General features: G+C 35.6%; 1 protein-coding gene across 2 annotated transcripts in view; it reads left to right on the top strand.

Annotated features, from left to right (window-relative positions):
* The window catches only part of PIBF1 (progesterone immunomodulatory binding factor 1), a 104994-nt gene that overhangs the window by 47678 nt on the left and 31997 nt on the right, over positions 1 to 25319 (top strand). For both annotated transcript variants that reach the window (XM_064722038.1, XM_064722111.1), the window contains exons 11-13: positions 14672 to 14837; positions 18099 to 18249; positions 22269 to 22359. In XM_064722038.1, coding sequence (XP_064578108.1) covers positions 14672 to 14837; positions 18099 to 18249; positions 22269 to 22359 — 408 coding nt within the window. The remainder of the gene's footprint in view (positions 1 to 14671; positions 14838 to 18098; positions 18250 to 22268; positions 22360 to 25319) is intronic.

The following is a 25319-nucleotide window of genomic DNA, read 5'->3' as shown; positions in this document are numbered from 1 at the left end:
GTCATGGTAAGTGGCAAATAACCAATACTTCCTTTGCTTTCAGAAAGAGATTATATTTTATATAAACAGGCAAGTTCTGTTGAGTTGTGTAACATTCTGTGGCTAGGGAACAGAGATTCATAAAGAACATTTTCTTCTATTCTATTCTAGAAGCAATTTTAAAATGAGATAAAATGCTAAATATTCTGAGTCTTCCCAGCGTTGGTGTTACAGGCAGAGTTGAATTAACTTGATACTTTTTTATTATTCTGAAAGGGAGAATATCCCTTGAAAGTTCAAAAAATTTTGTTTAAACAATTGAAGCCACAGGCCAGAATAATCCCTGGTTAAAATTTGAGATGTATCTAAAACACTGTCTCTCAAAGCAGATACTCTTTACTCTTACCAATATATTTGAATTCAAACAAGAATTCAAAAAAGTAATTTACATTGTGTTGGTCAAATAAGCTAATCTCTCTGGTTACTTTTGGCTGTACCTAAGACTATGTATCCAGCTTATTGTATTTTTGCATTAATCTGATCTAGCTTTATACTAGTCTGCACATACACCTTTATTCACTTGATCACAAAGCTAAGTGAAGACTAATTTACTGTTCTCCTTACATTATGTATTGAGTGCAGCCTTGGAAAATGCCCTTCATTGTTGAAAGCCCAGACATCTGTTAGAAAACCTGCTGTGGCCAATTGCATTTCAAATCTTAGCACTAGAAATAACATCTTTTTGGTATCCCTTAGGTATTTGTCTCCTCATGTGAACATTCATACACTCAAGTTTAATGACAATTTCCCATCTTTATCAATATTCATGCATGTCACCTACAATCCACAGTCCTACATTATCATACTTAATCTTTTTCAGCGTGAAGCAGAGAATAGAGCACAAGGTCAAGGACTATACTGTGATTTCTGCTTTATCTTCACTTCTCCAAGGTGTCACTTCCAATTTCTCACTGATAGTAATTCTCAAATTTGACTGTAATGTTTTTTGTTTACTCTGCTTTAAAGAGGAGAACATTTCATGCAAGGTCCAAAACATCGACAAGAAAAGCTAGTATTAAAAATTCCAGAAAGACTCTCATCTGAAAGAGTCTGTGAACTCCTTGACAAAAACAGGAAGCTTGGGTGGAGGTCCTATTTTGAGTAAAAGTGGTTTTGATCTTAACTTCCTAAAAACTTCATTCCCATGACAGAGACCTTTTACCTCATCTAAGGACTTAATTCCAGTAATCTGCTGATGTAAGGCTTGAGCTTCACTCTGGTGGACAGTTTACACTTCCATATCCCTGGAACTTAAGAAGTAGAAAATGTATTCTGTCCTCTGCCTGTAAGTTCAAAATCATTTTATGAATAATGATGGAGTGACACTATTCTCATATCATTTGCTAAAAATAGGCAAAATAAGATCTCCTCACTTGGCAATAACTGATCAAATTCATCATGTGATAGGAGTGTTGAGTAAATCAGTACCTACCATCAGTAGGATGGTTTGTTCCCAGCTGAAAAATAACTGAAGTGAAAAGTCATTATTTAAGCCCTGTTTTCAAAGAACTTGGAGATAACACAAGATTATACATCAACAGGAAGTAAGTGTAATTCATTCTCTTGAAATTCTAGCAAATCAGAGATGAATTTGAGAAGGTTTTTTAACTTTCTAGCTGGGAAAGCTGCAGAATGTTTTTCCTATGTTTCTTTTGCCAACCGGAATCATCTGTACAGTAAATCCCCAACATCCTGTAACAATGGAGATTCAGCAAATGGAAACATAGCTAATAATGTTCTTAGTAGTGTTCTCCCTCTCAGGACTACTGCTGAATTATCAGTTTTCCTACTCAGCGTAGTCACTGGATATCTGATATGAGGAAGTGTTTTTCAATGTGTCAGAGTCGATCAGATTTTGACTAATTTTATGCTTAGGTCCCTGACATTTTTGAGGTAATGTGGCTACTGCTACGTTACATATTGCACTTTGAAGTGTTTGGCCCTTTAACTCTATCAGGCAACAACAAGAATTTTTTTCCATGTACCCTTCTGCAGGGAAGTTCTGCACATGCTTTCATTTGATATTAATAGACATCAAACGTTTAAATACTTTTTAGCATGTGCCAGAGTGGTCCTAGGGAGCCTCAATGCCTCAAGAGCTTTTTACTGGATGAAAAAGCTCTAATACTTGTAATCATAATGTATTGGATTTTCAGACTGCAACAATAATGTGGTAGAGCCTGTGTCACTATGATGGTCCCCAGCACAAATTCACCCCTGAGATTTGCACTGCATATCACATGCTTTAACTTCTGAAACCCTTATGCTTTATGTTGCTTTCAGGATGGTAATTCTGCAGGTTTTATTGAAGATTCCTAACCCATACTCGTGGTGTTTTTGTGGGGAATACATATGGAGTAACTAACAGTCTGGATGTCCTGAAGCAATTTACCTGTAGCTGTTCTTTAAAGTATGATTTCTATAGGCACATTTGCAGTGTACACTGTTTATTGCTTGCCTTTGAATGTCTGTTTATGATTACCAGGAATTCTGAGATTGAAAGGAAGTGAAAATATGGGCCAAACTCCATCCCACTTATATAGCAGTTGTGAAAGTATTAGACTGTGTATCCCATTAGTATTGCTAAGACAAGCGCGCCTTAGTGTCATGTACATGCAAACTCTGCATCTCCAGGAACAGCTGACAGTGTGCAGATTTTCTTGTTTTCGGACAGATGACTCCATTTTGATTTAAGGAGTTTCAGATTAAGCCTAAAGTCTGGTTCTAGCCTGGTTCAGACTTTAACAGCAGAAGAATGGAATGCTAAGAATGAAGCTCAGAGTGAAATACAGTTTGAATTACTTCGGAAAAATATTAAACACCTTCACCTACTGAAACCTTCTTGTAATAAACAAAGCAAAAGTATTGCAGATCGCACAAAATAAGGTTAACTGAAGTGCAGTGGTAACTAGACTTTTTTCAGTCATGACCTAAATATTAATACAGAACTGGTAAATAGCGTGGCCAGACTGAAGTTCAACAGTTCATTCTTCCAATTTTAAAAGGAAATTATCTTTTTCTATAGTATTTAGGTCCCCATTCAGTGGAAGTCTTGTAAACCCTAAGAATACAAAGGGTTAAAGCCATATTTTATCGTAGTGTATGGGTTCGTTTATCAAAGGAATTAATGTTAACAATATGAGATGTCAGAAGAAACTAACCATTTGCTCTTCATTGAGTACAAGAATTGCATCTGCAGTTGCTTCCTTAGTTGGATGATAGATGAGCCACATTCTAGGGCTCCTAGAAAGAATGGATAATGACAGGGATGAAATGTTAAAAGCATTGGACACACAGAGTAGGAGGAGTTTTCTCTTTCTTCCACAATAAAAAGATGCTGACTTTGATATGCTACTCAGCTGGGATAGGGAATACTTGGAAATCAGGAGTGTCTTTGTCCACAAGTCCCATTAGAGGAAAAGACCCAAAAGAACAAACATTTGTTTTCAAGTCTTCTACAAGAAAAAGGAAAATTATACTTCTTAGCTGTGGTTATTATTGCAGGGATTGTGATAGTTCAGCTAAAGAAGGAATTGTTGAAATGGTGAGAGAGAACAGAGCAAATGGGAGGAAAATAGAAAAAATAGGACAAAGGTATGTGGAAGAACGAAGAGAACTGGGCATAATCAGAGGAAGCAGAGAAACAGAAAATTTGATTATGAATGAGAATGATATACACTAAAATAAATTAATTTCAGTGCTTTTTGCTTTTGTGCCTTTGGATAAAAGTGGTTCTATCACATCTAAGACTCTTAGAATATATGCATGAAACTTGTATTGCAAAGCCTGTAGTATCCCAGTAGTTCATGAATCCTGACTTCCTCTTCTTCTTTTCAATCCTAGATTTTGTTTTCTTTATTTTCAACTGCTTTTCACTACTGCTCTTCTCAAATTAATAACTTAAGTTGTAAAGGCAAAGTTGGGTCTCTCTATAAAAATTTTTTTAAACTTGTCAGATGACAGATAAAATACAGAAAAGTATGTTGTGAAAGCAAATATGCTCAAGAATGGAGACAGCTTGGAGTTTACTGATTATTTTTTACAATAGTTACTGCATTTTTAAAGTATTTTCATTTGTCACATGCCTCAGCAGGTAATATAGGATAATTTGATAACTGAAGAATTTATTAGGATAGCCTGCTTTATAGAAAGCTTAGATTCACTTGACCTTTTTCATGTTTGCAGATGAAGAGAAATTAGATTGTTTCATTAGTGTCATAAGCAGTTTGATGATGTATCTGTTCAGGATTCATTTACCACTCCAAGCTCTTATAAGCATGTTTACAGTGACTGTAGATTGTTCCTTTTGTTTTGGGCTGTAAAAATGTCTTCCATATTCTCTTGTGCTATTGATACCATTGTCTGTTTGTTTACTGTTCCTACAAAGACTGTTTGATTTGAAAGACTTGTACAGTTCAAGAAATTAGAACCAATATATGTTTCATTTCTGGATAATGACACACAGAAATATCTACACTTTAGGACTTGTAATAAACCAGCCAGTAACACTTTATTATTTGATAGTTGTCTCTAGAGCTGAAATGCAGTTGATGAACTTTTTTTGTTTTAAAGTCATGCTTATGAAGAGAGGTCTTCACACTGTCTTCTTTGTTTGCCTGTTACTGGTAATGTGGTTCCAATTGCTGTGACTGCTTGGGAAAGGACATTTTGCATATCTTAGATTTGAAAGAAGACAGATCCAGTTGTGCTCCCCTACCCACTGCTTGACTGTCAGTCATTTTAGTATCCTTTGATGCCCAGCTCTGCTATTGCCGTTACCGTGTCTTTCCATCCTTTGCTCTTCCAACAAAAGCTCCCCTGAGCTGCCCAGTTGCACTGAAGCATGCCTGATGGCCTGCAGGCAGCTTAATGAAAGCTCCTTTAAGTTCTGAAAAACAGATGGAAAGCCATGTTTTTTCTAGTATCATACTTCGTTTAAAACAACTGCTGGAAATACATTTATAGCAGTCTTTGTTATGTGGATTTTAATATATTAATAGTTTTTATGTAGCATTCATTTGCTAATAAGGAAATGCAGATTATCTTGTATGGGATTGTTCTTCTTGTCTTTGCAGGGAACAAATGTTTTTTGTAAACAGCAAGCTCAGTATTAGCCAACAGTATACTCTTACAAAATCCTGGGCTGTGTTATCAGGACAATAGTCAGGATATCAAGAAAGTCCTGTTTCAGGATATCCAATAGAGACAACATAGTGATAAGCTGGAGTGAATGCAGAGGAGAGTCACCAGAATGGTCAGGGCTGGAGCACTTGGCCCAGGAGAGGGGCTGGGGGTGTTCAGCCTGATCTCTGAGGCTCCTGACAGCAGCATCCCCAGAGCCTCTGGGCAGGTCACTGGGAAGATGGAGTCAGGCCCTTCACAGCAGGGCATGGAAGAGAGATGAGAGAGTGTCAGATAAAACAGAAGATTCTGACTTGGTCTAAAGAAAATCTTTTTCACTAACAGCACTACTGTGAGCAGTCTCCATCCTTGAGTTTTCAAGACCTGAGAAGCTAAAGCTTTGAAAAACCTGGTCTGATTTCATAGATGACCTGGCTCTGAACAGGATGTTGGATTAGATATCCCCTGAAATCCCATCCAACCTCAGTTATTTAATAATTGGTTTGTATTTGTATTATTGAGATGTTGTTTTTAAGGCATAATTTCACTGAAGAATAAATGGAATATTATGCAGCAATATGCTGACCTCTCATAAGTGATTGCAAGCACCAAGACCAATCATTACATTAATTATTAGGGGAAAAGGTAGTTTGCTGTCCCTCATTGCTAACTGTAGCACTTTTAGGAACATGTCCTTGAAAGATAACAAGGTATGCCTGTACCTTGAACTCTGCTTATCAGGAAATCAAACCTGTTATGTGTGATATAAAGGACATACCAATCCTTTGCTAAATTATGGCAGTTTGTACTCTAACCTTCTGACCTATTCTGCTCAGCTCTCAGTGGGGAAAATGGAGGGGGAGTAAGCAGTGTCTCTGGTGGCACAGCAGTTACCAGCTCCCAGACAAAGCCCTACCTCAACAGATTTATCCCTACATTCTCATTTCTCTCCCTATCCTTTTCCAGGAAGCTGCTGTGATAATGCTTCCTTTTTCTTATTTTTTCCTTGCTGATCATCCATTTTTTATCACTGTGTAAAACAATTTTAGTTTTTATATTATTGATTTCATAAAAGTTACATTTACAGAATTAAGAATTTAAATATTTGTATGTTTATTTCTGACTGTTTTAAGGAGGTATATGGCATTCCAAACATTTTTTCTTCTTCTTGTAGTTGGTAGTTGCAATGACCTTTAGATTTTATTTCTTAAAAGGAGAGGAACATTTAGTTGCTGCTCTTGTCATTTATGTAACTGCTGTTCTGTCAATCATTTGACATTGACTTTTTCCCTCTTTGCATTATTGGAATTAAAAATCATACAGTAATTATCTTTTGTTAAGTACATATATACATATAAAGTATGTTAATGAATTCTCTATTTAATCAGAGGAACAGGAGCATATACCTCCACAAATAATGAATTCTATTTAGGCTAGCAAGTGATAATCATTCCATGTGGAATCACAAGAAATACCAGAAAGCATTTATATTGATTTAACTGTATATTTGATTAAATATAACCTCTCTGGCTAGTGGGAAGGGAGAGTTTAAAGACACAAATTTTTGTATGTTTATCTAAGAGGAAAAAACAAATCAGACAACAGACTCAGAGTCTTTCTGTAACTGTTGACTCCAATCTCTTTAATTTTCTTGAGCACTGAAAAACAATGTTTGTAATGTTTGTAGTGCAGTAATGATAATGTAATGAAAAATTTCTGTAGCTTCCAATATCAGATCTGTTCCAGTCTGTTTTATCTGCTGCAATAGCAATTAATTACAGCTATTTTCCAGAAACATAAGTACTATCATAGTAAAGTAGTAGAATCTCTGGAAAAGCTAATATTTGGTTTAAGGAAGTAAATTGTGGAATCATTATCAAAACTGTACAGTATCTTGAAAAAATTATTATGAATAGTCGAAAAAAATTGTCAAGTCAGGCAATTCCAAATGTATGCTACAAACTTGGAACTTAGTGTAGAGAAATATTAAAAGTTGATGCTTTCATTTCTTAATGTTAAATATCAAGAAACTTGCTGGCCTTTTCTTCATTCAGATCTGTTTTATATTTCTCATATCAAAACCTCTCACAGTTACAATTTCAAGTTATTCCTCATTAATCAGTATACATTATTGGGGAAAAAGTCTCTGTACTACTCCTTGTTTTATTTTTTATTTAGTACAAAATTCAGCTTTGTTAGTATGGCATTTTTTTTGCAAAGAATGAAGTAAACCAAGAAATGAAAATATTAAAGCAAATAAAGTTAATGGTTTGGGATACCATGAGAAATCAAATAGAGAAAAGTATATATAGAAAATATGACTAAAGATTTAATGAGATTTTAATAAATGTACTTTGGGTTCTTTCTGTTGGATTAAAATATGTACCATAGACAAAAACATATTGCATTGCCGGGATCCTTTTCAATCTGTCACTTCAAAGTGATGGTTTTTTTAAACAAAGTATTTATTTGTTTGAGCAAAGATGTTGATTAGGCAATGGGAAATTTATTCATGCTTAGATGTTGATTAGGCAATGGGAAATTTATTCATGCTTGTTCTTCTGTTCGTCCAGATGTATGGTCCACCTCAGTTCAGCATGTTTCTCATACTTCTAAGATCCACAGCTTCTACCATTTTATATGCTAGTGCGCACAGATGCGAAAGATAACTTTGTGCAGTGAATTGAGGCTGTCCCAGAAACAACAGAACTCTTCAGCTTCTTCTAACTTACTTTGGCTTGAGGTGCCGATGTCTGCACCCTTCAGCTTGGCTGTGTTTCCCTCTTGGATTGTTGTCCTGAACTTAGGAACATTTTTGAAACTCTTTCCTCTGGTATCTTTTCACTAGGCTTCAGAGAACTCATTTCATAGCCTTCCTGTTTGGAAAAGATGGATCTTTAATCTTTCTTTGGGCAATTTTGAAGCTTCATTCAAGGGCTGTGGTTTTGTGAGGTGGTAATTTCCATTTTTGGATTCCCAAATTAGGTATCTCTGTGCCTACATCTCCTGAAATACCTGATCTGGTAGGTATTCTCAGACCAGCCATGTGTTTCATGCTTCTATATTTTTAAGCACTAAAAACATAAATGAGAACACAATGTTATGCATCTTGACTAATTTGTATAGGCAAAGAGAAAAGCAACTACCATTAGATTCCTAAAAATTACTGAGGTGACTCTGTTCTCCTATTTATGTATCTAAAAAACAAGTTTTGAGGAGGAAACAGTGAAATTATATCACATCCTTTATTATATGCTCACTCATTTCTTCAGGTCCTTTCTTTTTGTTAAGGATGCTGTCACATGCTTAATGTCTGTATACTGGTAAAGTTCAGTTATTTTAACATCTTTTGCATTTATTTCATTGCATTTTTTGCATTTTATTTCATTTATTTCATTTCAAATAACAAAGAGTCACTAAATATGCTGTTTATTTAAACCAAGAAATAACAGTCTAGGTAAGTGAGCAAACTAAGTATACAGAGGCAGCACTGTGTTATTGCAGAGCAGCAATTGCACCCTGCTCCATTTTTTGTAAGAAAGGCATGACAGGAGCTGCTCTTCTCTTTTTTACAGTTGCCCAAAATAAAGAATGCACTTTTACTAAGTGAAAGGCTATATTTGATGCCCATCAGAGCTCCAGGATTGAGAGAAAATTCCCTAGTGAAGTTTTATTAGGAAATTCTCATGACTGAGGCATGACTCCCAAGCACAGGCTTGGCAGAAGTGGTCTCTGCCCAGTAGTCTTGAAGCTGTGTCTTGGTGCAGGGGAGAATCTTACATTTCACAGAGTGAGAGTCAAATAAAAGAAAGCACAGTGGCATAGTCCAGAGACAGAGAAACAAAGATGGATTTCTGTCCCTGTCAGTCAGCACAAGTCTCTGTAATTTCAGCAGATACATTTGAGACTTTCATGTTGTTCATTCTTGTAGTCTAGTGTACACTGGGCATTAGTTTATTTAGAGTAGAAAGGGTCCTACATCCTGAAGAACTTCTATTTATTGCATAAGTGATTTTGGGTTTAGGTGTCCCAAAGCTCCAAGGAGTGGAAACCAGCTGTGTATCTTGCTGAGTGTGGATGTTTGGAACTAGCACTTCCTATAAACTGCAAAGTAGAATGGGGAAGTTTTTTTTTGACAGAATGAGGATCAGAGGCAAATACAAAATAAATGCTTAGGATGCTGCAAAACACAAAAATCTGCTTTGAAGCAAGCAGCTTTAAACAAAGCTTCTAAGCTTTCTCTCTCAGATTTTACTGAACCACATGCAAAAGTACTGTATGCTTAATTACTTGATACGAAGCAAATGTAACATCTGGTAAGAACTTGAATGTTAAATCAAGTTTACCCTTTAGTGTCTAAGCTATATGTTTCTGGATTTATTCTTTTTAATTACAACCTGAACCAGGAATATTGTACTGAAAAAAAATCTCAGCATGTTGTTTGGGAAAAACAAATTTTAAGTGAAAATTATTTCAACAAACAAATTTTTCATTGCTTAAACAGTTTCCAAATGACATGTTTCATCTTGTGTTTAATCATTATGCTCAGAGCTTTTGTTGTTATTGGCAGTATTTAAATTTGTTGTTACAAAGTGCATTGTTATTTTAGACCAGCTTAGAAATAGTTTAATGTATTTGATAGACATGAACGAAGTAATAAATACTACAAAAACCTGAAAATTCCTATAAAGTTGGTATAAAAACTTCATAAAATATGTATTTTTAAATGAATTACAGATTTCTTACCCATTTTCCAGTAAATATTGAAACAGACTTTCATTTTGTGAAATCAGACAGATACATGACTAATGAGACTTAATCTGAGTGCTGCAAAATCTGAGCAATGAAAGCATTTGAAAACTAAAGATCTGAGTTCTTACATTTTTAATTATTTAGTGAGTAGCATGTGAACACAAATCATGGGAAATTTTTGATTGTTCAGAAATAAGGCAACCAGTTTTTAGTGCCAAGGAACAAAAAGAGAGCCAGTGGAAACAAGATCCTTTGAGTACCCATGTTTGAACTGGGGTCTGGCAGTTTGCTGCATGTATGGACAGGATTTGTGCAGTCTGTGACAGATTGAATTTAACTGAGGTCCTTCTAGACCACTGTTTCTCCTTTTGTGACTCCAGTTGGCAGGAAGGAGAGTAAGGAAAATTCATTTGTGTACTTTTATACTTAGGTTAGGGCACTTTGGAAGTGAGGAGGACTTAACAGGCAGACTCAGTTGCAGAAGGTGAGAAAGTTAAACTAGGATTTGAACCTCAAATTGCAAAAGGTATGGATGGGTAGGATTTGAGGAAGGATGCCAAACTCCAAGGATGGTGAAGGAGTAGAGAGAAATCCAGAATGCAGAGAGTAGGGCTATAAGATAGGAATGGAGGCTGAAGAGGCTATGAACATAGAAAAGAAGAAAAATAGATGTCCTGGGAATAAAGAATGAAAATAGAATTGGAATTCAAGAGACTGGGCTGGTGCTAGGACAGAGAAGGAGAAGGTCAGGAGCACGAGGGGGCATGTTGGGGCTGGAAGTAGGAGGTTTCCAAGGGGACAGGTTAGGGAGGAAATGTCTTTAGGTTTCTTTGCAAATTTGGCACTGAACCAAAGCACAGACATTTGTACAAATATGAGAGTATATTCTAATTGCCTTAAAGATCTTAGATCTGGAACTGACCCAACTGTGTACTCAGGGTGATTTCACAACTTACAGGGGTTTTTTCCATTTTTAAACTTGAAAGCAATTCTAAAATATATCCCACAAAGCTTTAGGTTGGTATAATCTGGTTTACAAAATTATAAAATTGTAAAATTAGATTTTCGTGTTGTATCATTTTGGTAGGACTTTCTTTGTAACATGCATTATTTTTATTTACTTGCTTGGCATTCTTTCTTATCAACAAGTTTAGTACTAGGATTTGTCATTTCTTAAAAGGGTAATTTTACAAATTTATTGTCTTCTAATGTACAATTGTTCAATTACCTTTATAAGGAGTACTGCTGTACATCTCAGGTTCTGTAGGTGGGCAGTTTATAGTCCCTCCATTCAAAAAGACTTGGTTGCCATATTTTCTTCAGTATCCAGACTACATGATTTTACCATTAAATCTTTCTGTTTGCTCTCTGGTATGCATATTTTGACATGTTATTGTATCATTATCCAGTACTTGAAAAACAAGCTTCTCTGATTAAAAAATCTTTCAAACCTTACAAAAGAGAATTCAAGTCCCTGTCTGAGTATTCCCTCTTCTCCTTTAATCTAGTAATAATTTTTTTGATAACCATTATATCACTGGATTAGCAAACTTGAGGCGTCATTGACTGGTCAACCTAATGGCAGAGAGACATAAAGGAATGGAGACCTCATTCTAGGTGATTCTTACGTGTGAGATTTTCTTCATTGCCTCAGTCTGTTATTTCTCTTTGATTCCCAGCCCTCATTCTTCTGTGAGACTAAAAACTGTACTCTTTCATTATATCAAGTTTGCTAAAATTTCTTGACGGAGAAAAATCCTGCAGACCCGCATTCCACTGTTTGTTTTTTTCCATAATAGTAGTATTAAAGCGTAGGGTGGTTTTGGTTTTTTTTTTTTTTTGTTTTCCCTCAGAGACTATCTAGGCAGATAAAGGAATGTATTTCAGCACATTGTGTTACATGACTCTGTACACACATGCACACACACTTGAACTGACATAGTAGCCAAGAAAGCAGAGATATTATCTGGCTGAGGAAAAGCAAATATGACAGAGAAACTCTGAATGGTGCTATGGTGAAGTAGTTACTAGTGAGATCAACAGTGTAGTAAGGTTAAAGAAAAACTGACCCATCATAACCTTGCCAGTGCAAAACAGATCATGCTCATGTAAGCTACTTCAAATTTCCAAAACAAAGGATAAAACTTCTTTCTGAAGTTACTGCTCGTAATTGGGTAGAGAAGCATGCTCTGAAAGCACCCAGTTGATTGAATCATCAGAGAACTACAGACTTCTCCACCAAGTATAGAAAGTAGGCACAGAGAAGTATGGATTGCCTCTGTTCATGCATATTTCCAGTGTGCCAGCTCAGTACAGTACAGGTCATTGAAGCTCAGAGTGGTTGAAGGTCTGAGGCTGTGTACAGGAAGGCATTGCTGTTTGTTTTGTGTTGAGGTGGAAGGTGTGAATTTGTTGTTGGAAGTCAATAAATATAACTAATAATTAAATTAAATTTGTGTGTTTCATTGCTTTGTTGGTTGAATGACATGTATCTTCATTAAGACTTAACTATTTTGGACCAAAGCATTCTTCCCAGGATTATAAACAATGTGTATACCGGGACAGATTTAGTGTCATGTGTGCAGCCACTTGTGTGCAAAGTGTGGAGAATTCTAGAGTGCTGAAATTTTTTTGTGTGGTAAAATGGAAACAGGAACATATAGTCAGAAAACAGTGATGAAAGTATCAGCACTTGAAATGACTGAAGTAGTGGATAGGTAACTGGCGTTTAGCAGCTAGAGTGCCATAACTCTGTTTGAGAACAAATGTCATGCTATTAAAAAAAAAATGTTTTTAAAAGAAAAATTTTAGATGAGCTCAGTATGCAGAACTTCAAGCTCTGCTCATGCAGTGAGGAAACAATCTTATTCATGCATTGGACTATTTATACATAGATGGCTGTCTGCAGAGTGATTATCAGGGACATCATAATGACACCTGTTTGTTCTGTTCAAATTAATTCCAGTGAAAATTGTTCCCTCTTTGTGCCTTAGAAACATTCCTACATCTGAAATCCTCAGGGAAAACATTTGAAGTAATCCTCTTGGTTTTGTTAAACACTCTCCATCCCACCTAAAGATTAGGTGCTAAATAGGGTGGAATGGTGTTGCAACTGTTATTTGACAGATGACAGCTAACACAACAGCCATGCTGGGTTAGAGTAAAGGTTTATCTGGAAATCCTGCAATTTGTTGTGAAGTGGCTTCAGTGTGATAAGTACCATCTTGCATTTAATGGTACTCCAAGGACTTCTCTGCTGCAAGTTGTTCAGTATTCTCTCAAATAAATGTTATTTTTTAGCATCCACAGCATCTTATGGTAAGGAATTCCACAGCTTTCATGCATGAAGAGCAATTTATATTTGTTCTCATTCTGCGTCATTGGATGACTTCTCATTCATCTATTGGAAAATACAGTTGATTCTTATCTCCGTTCTCCCTTCTCATGATGTGACAAGCCCCTTATTTCTTCCTTTTCCTTAAACCATCTCTTTTCCAAGCTGTAGGGTCCTAGCTTGCTTAGGTGATTTATTCCACACAGTGCAAATGTGGGAGTGTGTGATGTTGCTGCATGTCAGAGGTAACCCTTTTTACCCTTCTCTGATGCTCTGACACTTCTGTTCCTTGTCAGGTGAGGTTCTAGAATGGTTGCCAGCATTCAGTAATGCAGGCAACAACATGGAATTGCAAAGTGACACAGTGAGTTCTGTATTATTTATTTCTTCCACAGCAATTTCCAAAATGTTTGTTTTTTACCATTATTTAAAACTGAACCAAAGTTTTAATGGTTTTATCAAGTTTTATCAATTTTTATCAATTTTTTTATAATAAATTGTGACATCTCGCTTATGAATGAAAACAGTCAGGTAGGAGTTCATCGTTTAATGTATATGGTAAGGAGCATTTTTAGAACCTGTGATTTACTTTGCATATATGTCTTTTGAATTTCGTATGTTATTTATTGTGAAGATTCTTTAGATTATCTCCTGTTCTTCACATCACCTAAATTTTCATCAATCTAATATTGCAGTCTTCTTTTGGCAGACTTTTTTACACCTCATTTTTGAGCTTGCCTGTTAAGTAGAATGGGTGAATAAGATAAATGAAGTCCACTTCTGAGTGGAATCTTATTTGTCACTTAAAACTACCTTATAGTGATTTTCTAAAAATTATACTTAATTTCTGTTTTTTGAGAAGGATCTGTGATTCTGAGTGACTGTGGACATAATTACACCATTGTGGTCTGAGTTTTCTTTATATCTTTGGGTATGGAAGAAGCAGTGTAGCAAATACCCATATATCTCAAAGGGTGCACCACTGATATCACTGATGTCTAATGCCCCTTCTCCCTACCACATGAGGGAGGACAAAATTTCATTAGTGTCTCTCCAATGAAAACACTTCAGTGCATGCATTTGTCTACCAAGAAGGAGAATCACATTGATCCAACTCCTTAAGAATAAGGAATACAAGGTATGCTGTAAAGTCATTGTCATTTGATTCCACATTAATAACATATTTAGAAAAGCCATTGACAGAGGTTTCCACCTATTGTGTTGTATTGTCATTATAATATTGAATTTTCCTAATGCTCTCCTAAATACAGGTTACAGTAGTTACATACTAATACTTATTAAGGTCTGCAAAATACTATATTAATTTTTGAAATTTATATCTGTGGTGAACAGAGCTAGAATATATTCCAACTTTGCTTATTTTTGAATTGTCAAAACTTTTTTTTTTTTTCACTTTTCTTTTAGGTATAGACAAATGCAGCTTGGCACAGAAAGCAAAGTTGCTGAACTTCTTCACCAAAGTAAGTTAAAGTCCTTTGAAACTGAACATGTTCAACTCATGCAACAAGAAACAGCTAAGAATCTTTCACAGTGCCAAATGGAATGTGAGAAATACCAGAGAAAGTTGGAGGTACGTCATATAAAGAGACACTTTACAGGGCATTACATAGTTGTTTTCAATTTGGATGTAAAGTGGAAAAGCTTAGAGAAAAAGTAACAACATGGCATGGCTGAATTAGTATCTCCACCAAACTGTGGTCAAATGACACAGAAGCAGAGTCAAATGACACAGCTTACTATGTTTGATCAGTTTAATGGAACACAAGATCACAGGGAGGGGAAAAAGCAAAACAATCTCTCATGGAAAGATGTTAAAGACAGAACCTCATTCATGTGGGATTTATTATCTGCTTGTATCACAGAACTGCTTATGCCAGTCTGTGTGAGGATTGTAGGGAGAGAAGACAGTTTCACCAAAAAAGGTACAGTGAATTCAGTGTCATTATTTGCAACTAGGATCTGTAATAGTACTGTTACATAATAAAATAATAAAATAATTTTTATTGATATACAATTTCTGGAATAAATTTTTCACAGCTAAAAATGTTCAGGTGAGCATGGTGTATACAGCATTGAAAAGACCTAACCTTGCTAGTCCTAGCATGATGGGTTACCTTGGTGAGATGCTAGACACCCACCCAGTCACTCATTCCTCCTCCTGAAGAGGATGAGGGTGGGGTAAATAAGCTTCTAAGAGCATGGGTTGATATAAAGATAGGGACATCACTTGCCAATTACCATCATGGGCAAAACAAACTTGACCTGGGGAAAACTAATTTCCCTTGTTACCCATTGACACAGGTTGGATGGTGAGGAACAAAGACAAAAAGTAAAACATCTTTGCCCACCCTGTTCTCTTTTATTTTAACTTCCCTCCCTCATTTCTGACCCTTGTACCTCCCCCTTCCAGTGCAGTGCAGGGAGGGATGGAAATAGGGCCTCAAGTCAGTCCATAACAGCTCCTCTCAGGAGGAGTTTCCTCCTCACACTTTTTTATCCTGCTCCTGTGGATCCTCTATGTCCTGCAGCTTCCTTCAGGAGAAACTCTCCCTCCTTTCTGGGTTCTCCACAGGTGGCAGTGCCTTCTGGGGATGTCCACCTGCTCCAGCATGGGGTCTTCTGTGGGCTGCAGCGTGGCCATCTGCTTTGGTGTGGTCTTTCATGGTCTGCAGGGAAACAATCTGCTCCACCATGGGCTGCAGAGCTCCATGCTGTGGCAGCTGGAGCACCTTCTCTCCTCCTCCTGTCACCTCAGTGTCAGCAACATGGTCCTCTCTCACTTTTTTCCTCTCACTCCTCACTGCCATTCACCATTTTTGTGCTTTATTAAATACCATTTCCTTGAGGCGCAGCACCTTTGGCTGAGGGACACAGCCTGGGCACCTGCAGCCAATGCACCTGTTTACCTGGGCTTTAACCACTTGGGCCTCTTCATCTCTACAAGCTTAGAATGTATCATCTTTAAAACATACTGTTCACTTATTTTAATCTTAGAAATGTGAGTATTCCACAGAGAACACTTGCTTTAAAACCACATTTCTTCACCTGTCCAAATTTAGTCCCAAAAAGATATCACAGAGTCCTATTTATGAGATTAAATGAGATTGGTAGTGTATGTTTCAAATGAATGTCAGGATACAAACTGGAAAGGACAGAAGAAAATTATTTGTATGGCAGCCTTTGCTTTTTGGGGGAAGGATGCCAATCTTCTGATCCCCACATTTCTAGTGGTAAACCTGGCTAAGTTGTTTATGAAAAGGAACTATAGAGTGGAAACAGAATTAGAGAGCTTCAGATAGACTGCAATTTCTTGTTTTGTCCGTATTGGGACATTCAGATCCTGGCTGATGGGGTTAGTTGTGGTCACAAGCACTAGGAGTGCCAGTTTTGCTAAACTTAGAGGTTGCTAAATAGATTTTAATTGCACAGACATGTCTAAACTTGGAGAATGTAGTTCAATTTGAGTTATATTTTCATTTTCTTTGTGGAAATTTTTTGATCTGACAACTCAAATATTTGGCATTCAATTCTACTGACGCTTTTGGCACTTGTTTTTCTCTTTTGAGAGACACTTTTAAATTCTTTCATTTAGAAATATGCACTTAAGTGCTCTTTCATTAAGAAATATTCTTGCAGAATTAATATTTGTTGTCTGAAGCTTTTATTTTTTGTTCCTTTTGACTAAATTCTTGGGGTTTTCTAATTTTGTTTCTTATATATAGCATTAATGTACTAAGGTTTTTTCCCTACCATTACAGGACATTAGTCTTTATTAATAGTGTTGGCACTGGTGTCTTGTGGCTCATCTACAGCTTTCTGGACTAACTCTTGCTTTTATTTAGGGCATAGAGTAGTTTCTCTTGCTAGCCTAGGAAACAGATGGTTTTTATGTTGCCCAGTTTTGACATATACATGTATTTCTTCTGTGACACTGGACTGAACCTTTGATATTCAAGTGGCTTGTTTCTCTAAGCATTGTGAATTCTTTCATGGTTTCAACAGTGACTCTGGTATTACTGCTCTGCACAATGTGCATATATTTCTGTACCTGCAAATCTATATTCACTTGTCATTCTGAATCTTTGTGATTTTTACTTAGGAAGTTAGTTAGAAATTTCACAGCAGTACCACTTGGTTATTACTTTACCTGTATGGTGGGACTTTTTCTGCAGAGTATGTAGATTGCTATTTTACATATCAAGGACTTTCTTATTCCAGTTTGATGTGTTTATTTGGTCAATGTTGTTTCCTATTATCAAGCACTTTATGAAACTTAAATTATTATATAGGCCTTCATAGCTTTTAATTTTGAATATGAGAGTCCTTTGTTTAAGCTTAGTGGATTATTTACATAAGTCTTGAATGTTGATAGCATATTACCTTTTATTAATAAGTAATAAGACTGGTGTAGCTTTAATGGTAAATCTTTGTATTTGTATTCTGCAAGGAATCTTCATAAATTGATGACTGAAATCAGAATCCAATTAAAGCAACAAAAATTATTGCATTTATACAATTTTGACTGCTGTGTGTGAATCTTTTTAGTTGTTACCTGGCTTTTCCTATGTTTCCTTTAAAATTCTTGTAGCTTTTTCAGACAGCTTCTGAGAATTAATAAGCAGATAGGCCTAAGATCTGAGAGTTTAATCTTTGCAAGATCATATTATTGAAAGAATAACTACTTTTTAAAGTACTTTAATCTTTGATGTGCAAAACTTACATCAAATATTTGCTATCATACCACTACACATTTTATATGTATTATATTTTGCCTCGTTCAAAAATCACTGTAGTGCTGAATCCCTGATCTTTCCATTATTCATTCTCACAGGTGCTTACAAAGGAGTTTTACAGTCTTCAGTCTTCTAGTGAAACCCGCATTATTGAGCTTCAAACACAGAATTCTGAGTTTCAAGCAAGACTAGATACTTATGAAAAACTTGAAAAAGAGCTTGATGAGATAATACTGCAGACAGCAGAAAGTAAGTTCTGTCACAGGTTATTTTATCTGTAGGTGTTTCTGGCATTACAATCTTTTTTCTCATTACTTGGAAAGAATTACAGTGCCTGTCATTCTTCTTCGTTATGCCTGGCCAGTAAAAGGCAGTAATTATTTTGATAGAAAATATTAATGGCAAGTTTCTAAGTGTACCTGTAAATATGTATCAAACATCCATATGTTTAAGTTTGTGATTATTGAAAATCAACTCAGTATTCAGTCATTTCTCTTTTCCTTATTCTAATTATCCATTATAATTGGACACTCTTTAGGATTTGTCCATTATTTTAGTATATTTTAAATGTCAGGAAGCCCTCTTTGTTGACAGGCAAATACAGGTTTTATATTTCATTACAGTGATTAATGTGAATTTTTTAACTAATTGGAAGGAGGAAAAAAACTCTTCCTTCTGTTGAATTAATAATAATTAGACATTAAGTAGTTGCTTGTGGCAGCTCAGTCTGTTCCAAATACTAAACCATGGATTAAATTCTTACCTGATTACTCTTGAAAATTTTTGTCTCTCATTTGAAAAAATTAAAATGTTCCCAAACACAGCAAAATTTGTGTAAAATCTCTATTTGGTTCTTAGCCTAAATCAATCCACAAAGCAATTAATTTCTAATTAGAAACTCTGACTCTAATCTTGAAATCTTTTAGCCAGTGGGTAGACAGAGTAGGATATTCTAAAATTTCAGACTAATTGAGCTGTCATCTCCTTTTCTCCTTCTTCCTCCTTCAAAAAATAGTCACAATTTATAAAGTATAGAAGATTATTGCATAAGCTTTATATATAAACAGTAGTGTCTGGTAAAGTATGCATTATCAAGATGTAGTAATGTTAGTGACCGGACTGCACATGCTTTATTAATTTTATGTACTGCAGCCTGTACTTAGAATGGCCTGAGTACCCAAAGCTTCCAGTCTGACCATAAGCATGTTTGCATGTTTGCTGTATACACACTTCTGTTTTAGTCAGTAATACATTTTTTGAAGGGTTTGTGTGTGTGTGTGTATATACATATATATATATATATATATACCTGCCTAAGGAGTATTTATGTATTAACACAGAATTTTTGGACCTTACCTTCATTTTCTTCAACGAGAAAGTAGAGTTCAGAACACTGGTTTTTGTTTACATTGGTTTACGTTTTCTTACGCATCTTGGGACAGCAGTTAAGTTTTTTACCACATCATTCTTAACCTCTCGAATATCTATTTTAATTACAATTAACATTCTGTGCTGCAGAATGCTAAAGAAAGGAAACTTTCCAAATGAACTGTTATTTTAAAATATAGTGACTTTATTTTCCTATTTCCTTGGAGAAAAAAAAGGGCGTCATAGCTTACTATTATTTTTCTCTTAAAATATTATATTATTATTATTATTTATTTCTCTTTAATACTGAACTTGCTGTTTCACTGTGTTTGATATAGAAAGTTAACATTAATACTAGTTAAGTGTAGTATATTAGGGAAAACAGAAGCAAAAAAAGTAATTTTTTAAATTAACACTTTGAAGGAGAAGACAGATATACTTCCTCCTGTGTCTCAAATTATGCCCTGATAGTTATATGTCATCAATAGGTAATGGTAGAAAAATAACTGAAAGGAAGTATAACTATTTTTCAAATCAAGTGTTTTATGGAAATACTTCAGTCCATCTTTCTTGGAATATAATTTAGACTGAAGTATTGTGTGAAAGACAATTAGAGTTTTCTACAGACTTTAGTGATAATAAGGATTAATCTTCATTCCTGTGGTCACCTCTTTATATTTAAATAGCATATAATGCTTTTTTCTTCATCCTGAGTCATGAAGCCTCTGCTGTTTTACAGTGTTTAGGGATGTCAGTGGCAGTTGGGTTCTCTGGACTTTTTAATAAACTGTGTATTTATTTACACATGCGAGATGGCTTTTGTCATATAATAGATGTAGATATATAGATATATGCACTTTTTTTTTCCCTTTGGAAAATATACATGTGGAAGACATCACTGAATTTTTACTGTTACTCCCTGATTATTATGCCTCACTTTATTAAGATTGAAATGGCATGAAACAGCTTATTCAGGAAGCTATCAACAATTTATATAGCCACTTCTTACAGTGCCTAAGAGGTTTCCAGATGAATAACAGTAGTACATTTCCTTGGCATTTGTCTATTCTTCCTTTTCAGGGTACAATCTTCATGCTAGGGTATTTTTGTTGTAGACCAGTTGTTTGATTTTCTTATTTCCATTGCTTAGTATCTTTCTAAAAAAAAGACTGAACCCATCTATATCCTCACAATGGCACGTCCTTGCTGAGTAGCATAAAAAACTGTCATTAAGAAGTGTCCCCCAGCTTATAAAATGTAAATTTACACCACAAAGTCAGGTGAAGAGCCTGGAATGTTGTAAGAGAAGAGAAGCACACACTGATACAGAATATTATTTTGATACCTACAACATTTCCAATTTCTTTTGTGTTTGTCTTCCTGATGTGACTTTTACTGGGCACTAGAGACAGATCTGAATTTACAGGACAGGATCTTACTGATGTTCTCCTGAGACATTCGACACTGAGTATGTAACCCAAAAGAAGGGTATTAACAAAGGCAGGATAAATTATTCTTTATGTTTTTCTGTACCAGAGGTGTTTGCAGCACCTAAGAAATCCCTGTCATATTTAAGACAGCTCTGAAGTGCTGGTGTCTTTGTAGTGCCACATTAGTAAACTTCTTCTGTCATACTTACTGAAATTTCTATATTGTTTTTAATGTACTAGATATGTGACTTATCACAGGTGCTCTTCTTGAGGCTTTTCTCTTTCTAGATGTGTTTTAAGAATCCTTGTTTAAAATAGCATTACAAGGGTATTAGACAAGGGAGAAAAGAAGTTACAGCATTTTGCATGTTGTTGAGAAATTGAGGTATTTCTGATTTTGAGGCACTTGAGCATTAAGAAAGATGAGTCAGATAGGACTCACATAATTTCCTACATTTGTTTCTCCTGTGTACAACTATTTGATTCATCAAAGCTTTTGTGTGGTGCCTGGGCTGGTGTTTACTTGTTCTCCCTCCTTCTCTCACACCCCTGCCGCTCCCATTTTTCTCATTGTCCCCCTTTACACCTCCTCTCTGTCCCACTCTCTCTGCCTCTTTCTATTTCACACATACACTTACTCTTTTTCTTTTTCTTTTTTTTTTCCCTGGCCCACTTCATCTTACAGGAGAGCGGAAACCTGAATTCCAGAACTTGAAATAAGAACATAGACATTTTAATCTTGCTGCTATTGGGATTTCCTTTCAAAGCAATTATAATCTGTTTAAAACCCTTAGAAATGTGTTTTCAGAAATCAATCACCTATGGAAGCAGAGATTATTTTTAATATTTCTATTTTGCATGTACTTAAGAATCTCTTTTTTTGCCCTTCTCTGAAGAAATGGATGGTATTTGTTTTCATCAAGTGTGCTGAAATTTCTGATTATCACAGCCTTTCAAAAACCATAGTGAGCAGCTTCACTGTGACCCTTTGCAACATCAGATGTGTTCCTTCTGGTCCCATGGATTTTGTTATGTCCTGTCACCTTAAACACTTCAAATTTTCTCTTCCTCTGCCTTCTCATGTATGCACTGAAAATTAATTATTTAGGTTAAAAACTTAAGCAACCTAACTTTCTACTGCTGAAGTAAACTTATACAAGTAGTATGTATTTTGTGATCATACAACAGTATGAATATTCAAGATAACTGAACTATTTTCCTTTACTTTTGTATTGCATAAGTCTTACGTTAAAGATAAAAATGACAAGTGTTGTAAGTAATTAAAGTGTGGCACTAAATTTGATGTTAATGATGAAAAAAACTGTTCCACTCAAGCCCAGAAGGTTACACCAACTGAGAATTTAGTTTCTAGAAAAATGTTTTTGCATGTTGAGTTGTAGATAGAATTGCTTAGAAGTTTATAAGTTCTGGCACTGTTCTTCAACAGCACCTTTCTGCATTTTTTCACAGTGGAAGATGAAGTTGAAGCTGAAAGGGTTCTTTTCTCATATGGATATGGTGCTAATGTTCCTACAACAGCCAAAAGACGACTAAAGCAAAGGTAAAAAAAGAGTTCTTCATTAATTCACTTATTCAAGATAAACTAAATGAAGATTACATGCATTATGTTTTGTATTAGAATCCAGCCAGTTTGATTAACATGAAGAGGTTTTTTAATGGCTTAAGTTTACAGGAATAGATTGAGGACTAGGACCTGTTAATGTAGTTGATACATATGAATGAGCATATCTTTGTAGGTCGTTTAAAAATCTCTTCTCATTGACTTTTAGAAAGATTATTTATAATTGTATAAAATTAAGCAGCTGTAAAAATAGATTAGTTACATTGTTTACATTTATATAATAGCATATGCATTATTAATACCGTAAAAATCATTGTATTTAATAGTAAGAAAAACATATCTGTCAGGATATTAAGAAGGATAGTGGTTCAGAGCATAACTATTTTATCTTCACTAATACATGATCTTATTCCACTTGCATTTTTTTAGTTTATTCTGATTTGGTCAATTTGAAAATTTGATCAATAGACTAAAATGATGCATAGGTGAAAAACATGCCTCTTGATCATAGTTATTTTGAACTAATAAATTTATATTATGCATTGTCTTTAAGAAATAATAGTGACATTTGAATGGCTCATTGTGAGCTTGTGTGTAGTGGCTGTGACTCACTTCTCCCACACAACTAACAACAGGGCAAAAGGAAATGACCTCAGGCTTGCCAGGAGAGGTTCAGGTTGGACAAGTTCTTCACAGAAGTGGTTGTCAAGCATTGGAATAGGCTGCCCAGGAAGCTGGTGGAGTCACCATCCCTGGAAGGTGAAGAGTGTGCAAAAAACCTCCATGACCCTGTTGCACACCTGGTTTAGAAAATTGTTGAGAGCTCTATATCACCATTTCCTAAAGCTTCAGTTTATTCCTCTTTTGTCAATAGTTTGGGCACTTTTCTGAGTTTCCACTTTGATCCTTCTTTTTCCTCACTTTATTAGATTCAGTTTAGGTTATTTAGGCATGTGACAACTCTGCTCAATTTCCTTTGAATGCTGAATCTGATGATCAGGCCAGGATTTCAGATGTGCTTGGAAGACACTTTCTGAGCTTAGAAGCAGCTCTATTGGAATGACTCATATACTCCACTTTTGTTCCAAAAGGCATTGACTAATAAACTGACTTAATCCTTCATAATAGTGTTGGAGACTTCATAGAGTTTCTTTATCTTTTAGAATTAAAAAGATTTAAAAAGCCATAAAAGACTGTGTATGGTTTACCTGTTGTTTTGATTCAAGGAAAACTGCCAGGCAGATAATGTGTGTGATGCCTTTAGCTGCCAAAGTTTTTAAAAGCAAAGACTCTGACACCATCCTCTATTTAGCACCATTAAAGAAACACAGATAAATTTTCTGCTCTCTAGGATTGCTTAAGGAAAGACAATCTATTACAAATGGGAATAGTCTTCTTTCTGGAGTCCACTACCTGCTCTTTAATCCCAGACATATGGGATCCTAAATGAAGAGCTCCTTTAAGTTCACATCATGCACTTCAGTCTCTCAAAGTTTGTACAAAATGGACCTTTTCAAGCAGTGTGGGGTCTGTACTACTTTGGCCACTTGCCAGAAAACAGCTCCTTCATTACTTCAAACATAGGCATTGTACATCCTTAGTACTAAATTGAGCCTGCCTGGGAGCGCTCTGAAGCATCAAGACCAAATGGCCTGTAGAAACCTGTTGCCATAAAATAGTTCTCAGTGTAGGATAAACTGCATGTGCACAACATATTGGCAGTAATTTGCTTGCCCATGCTGACTTCTCAGCTATGCCTAGGAACTGCTTGAGAAGTGTTAATGAGAGAATACAAAACACTACCAGGATGACTTTGGTGGTTTGCTAACAAGGAATTACCACATTTTTGAGCACTGCATAATTTTCTAGGATAGTTGGAATCAAATGTTTCCAGCATAAGATGCCTTTGCACATTAGTCCCTTTGTCTCTTTGCTTTCAATTCAAACTAGTCAAAAAACATACTGAAAAGTATGCCTGAAAGGTGTACTTGTGTTATCATTAAATATTTGCAAATTCAGGTGAAGTTCACTGAGTAGTTGAAGCCTAGAAAATTACAATGGGCTGCATTCCTAAATTTGCCATGGGAAGGTATCCAAGTTTTCACTTACACTCTAATAGCTACTAGTCAAAGAAGTGGTTCCTTTCTCTTTTGTACTAGATGAGATTAGTGCATGAAAGAGTATGTTTATAACACAGATAAAGATTATTAAGACTTCTGCCAAATCCAGAAGTCTATTCCATTTTACTGAGGAAGAGATGGATGTTATGACTGGTCAAATTTTCAGATAAACTTCGTACGCTCATCTAGATTTATGCACACTTAAGCGTGAGCTTCAAGTCAGTCAGTCTGCTTTAGACCACTCTGCCCTCTCCTAGATTCTGTATCATGGTCAGGAAATGGTTGTGGAGTTACTCAAGAACCACCGGGATGCAGTCCTGCACAACGGGCTCTGGAGGTTGGACTGGACGGCCACTGTGGTCCCTTCCAACCTTGCCCATTGTGTGATTCAGAAGAGTTTGCAGGGCTAGGTTAGATGTCTGCTAGTAGGCTCTGCAGTGCATATTGGATCTTCCCTTTCCTGCCCATGGACCTGTGCTCTTGAATAGATTCAAAACTCTTTGATTCTGGACATAAAGCTTGCAAGAGGTTGAGGATCTAATTTTTTAACTAGGTTGTTTAAGTAGGTCAATAATCCTTTCTCTTCAAAGTTAATCTGTGACTTTACATCAGAGTTTATTTAAAACAAAATTGGCAATAATATTAAATTATTTAGCATATTAAATGTCAGACAAAACAATTTTGCCTCTCCTTTGAAAGTGATAAAATACTACATTTTCAGTGTTCTGCTGCAAAACATATATTAATGAGCATCTTTAAACAATTATTTAAGTTAGATTAAAATGAGTTTGTAAAATTGCTAAAAATTAAATAATCATA

This window comes from Zonotrichia leucophrys, chromosome 1 (assembly GCF_028769735.1).
Source record: "Zonotrichia leucophrys gambelii isolate GWCS_2022_RI chromosome 1, RI_Zleu_2.0, whole genome shotgun sequence".
Taxonomy (NCBI): domain Eukaryota; kingdom Metazoa; phylum Chordata; class Aves; order Passeriformes; family Passerellidae; genus Zonotrichia; species Zonotrichia leucophrys.
Note: the sequence above shows the minus strand (reverse complement) of the source record. Positions and strands in the feature narration are given on the sequence as shown.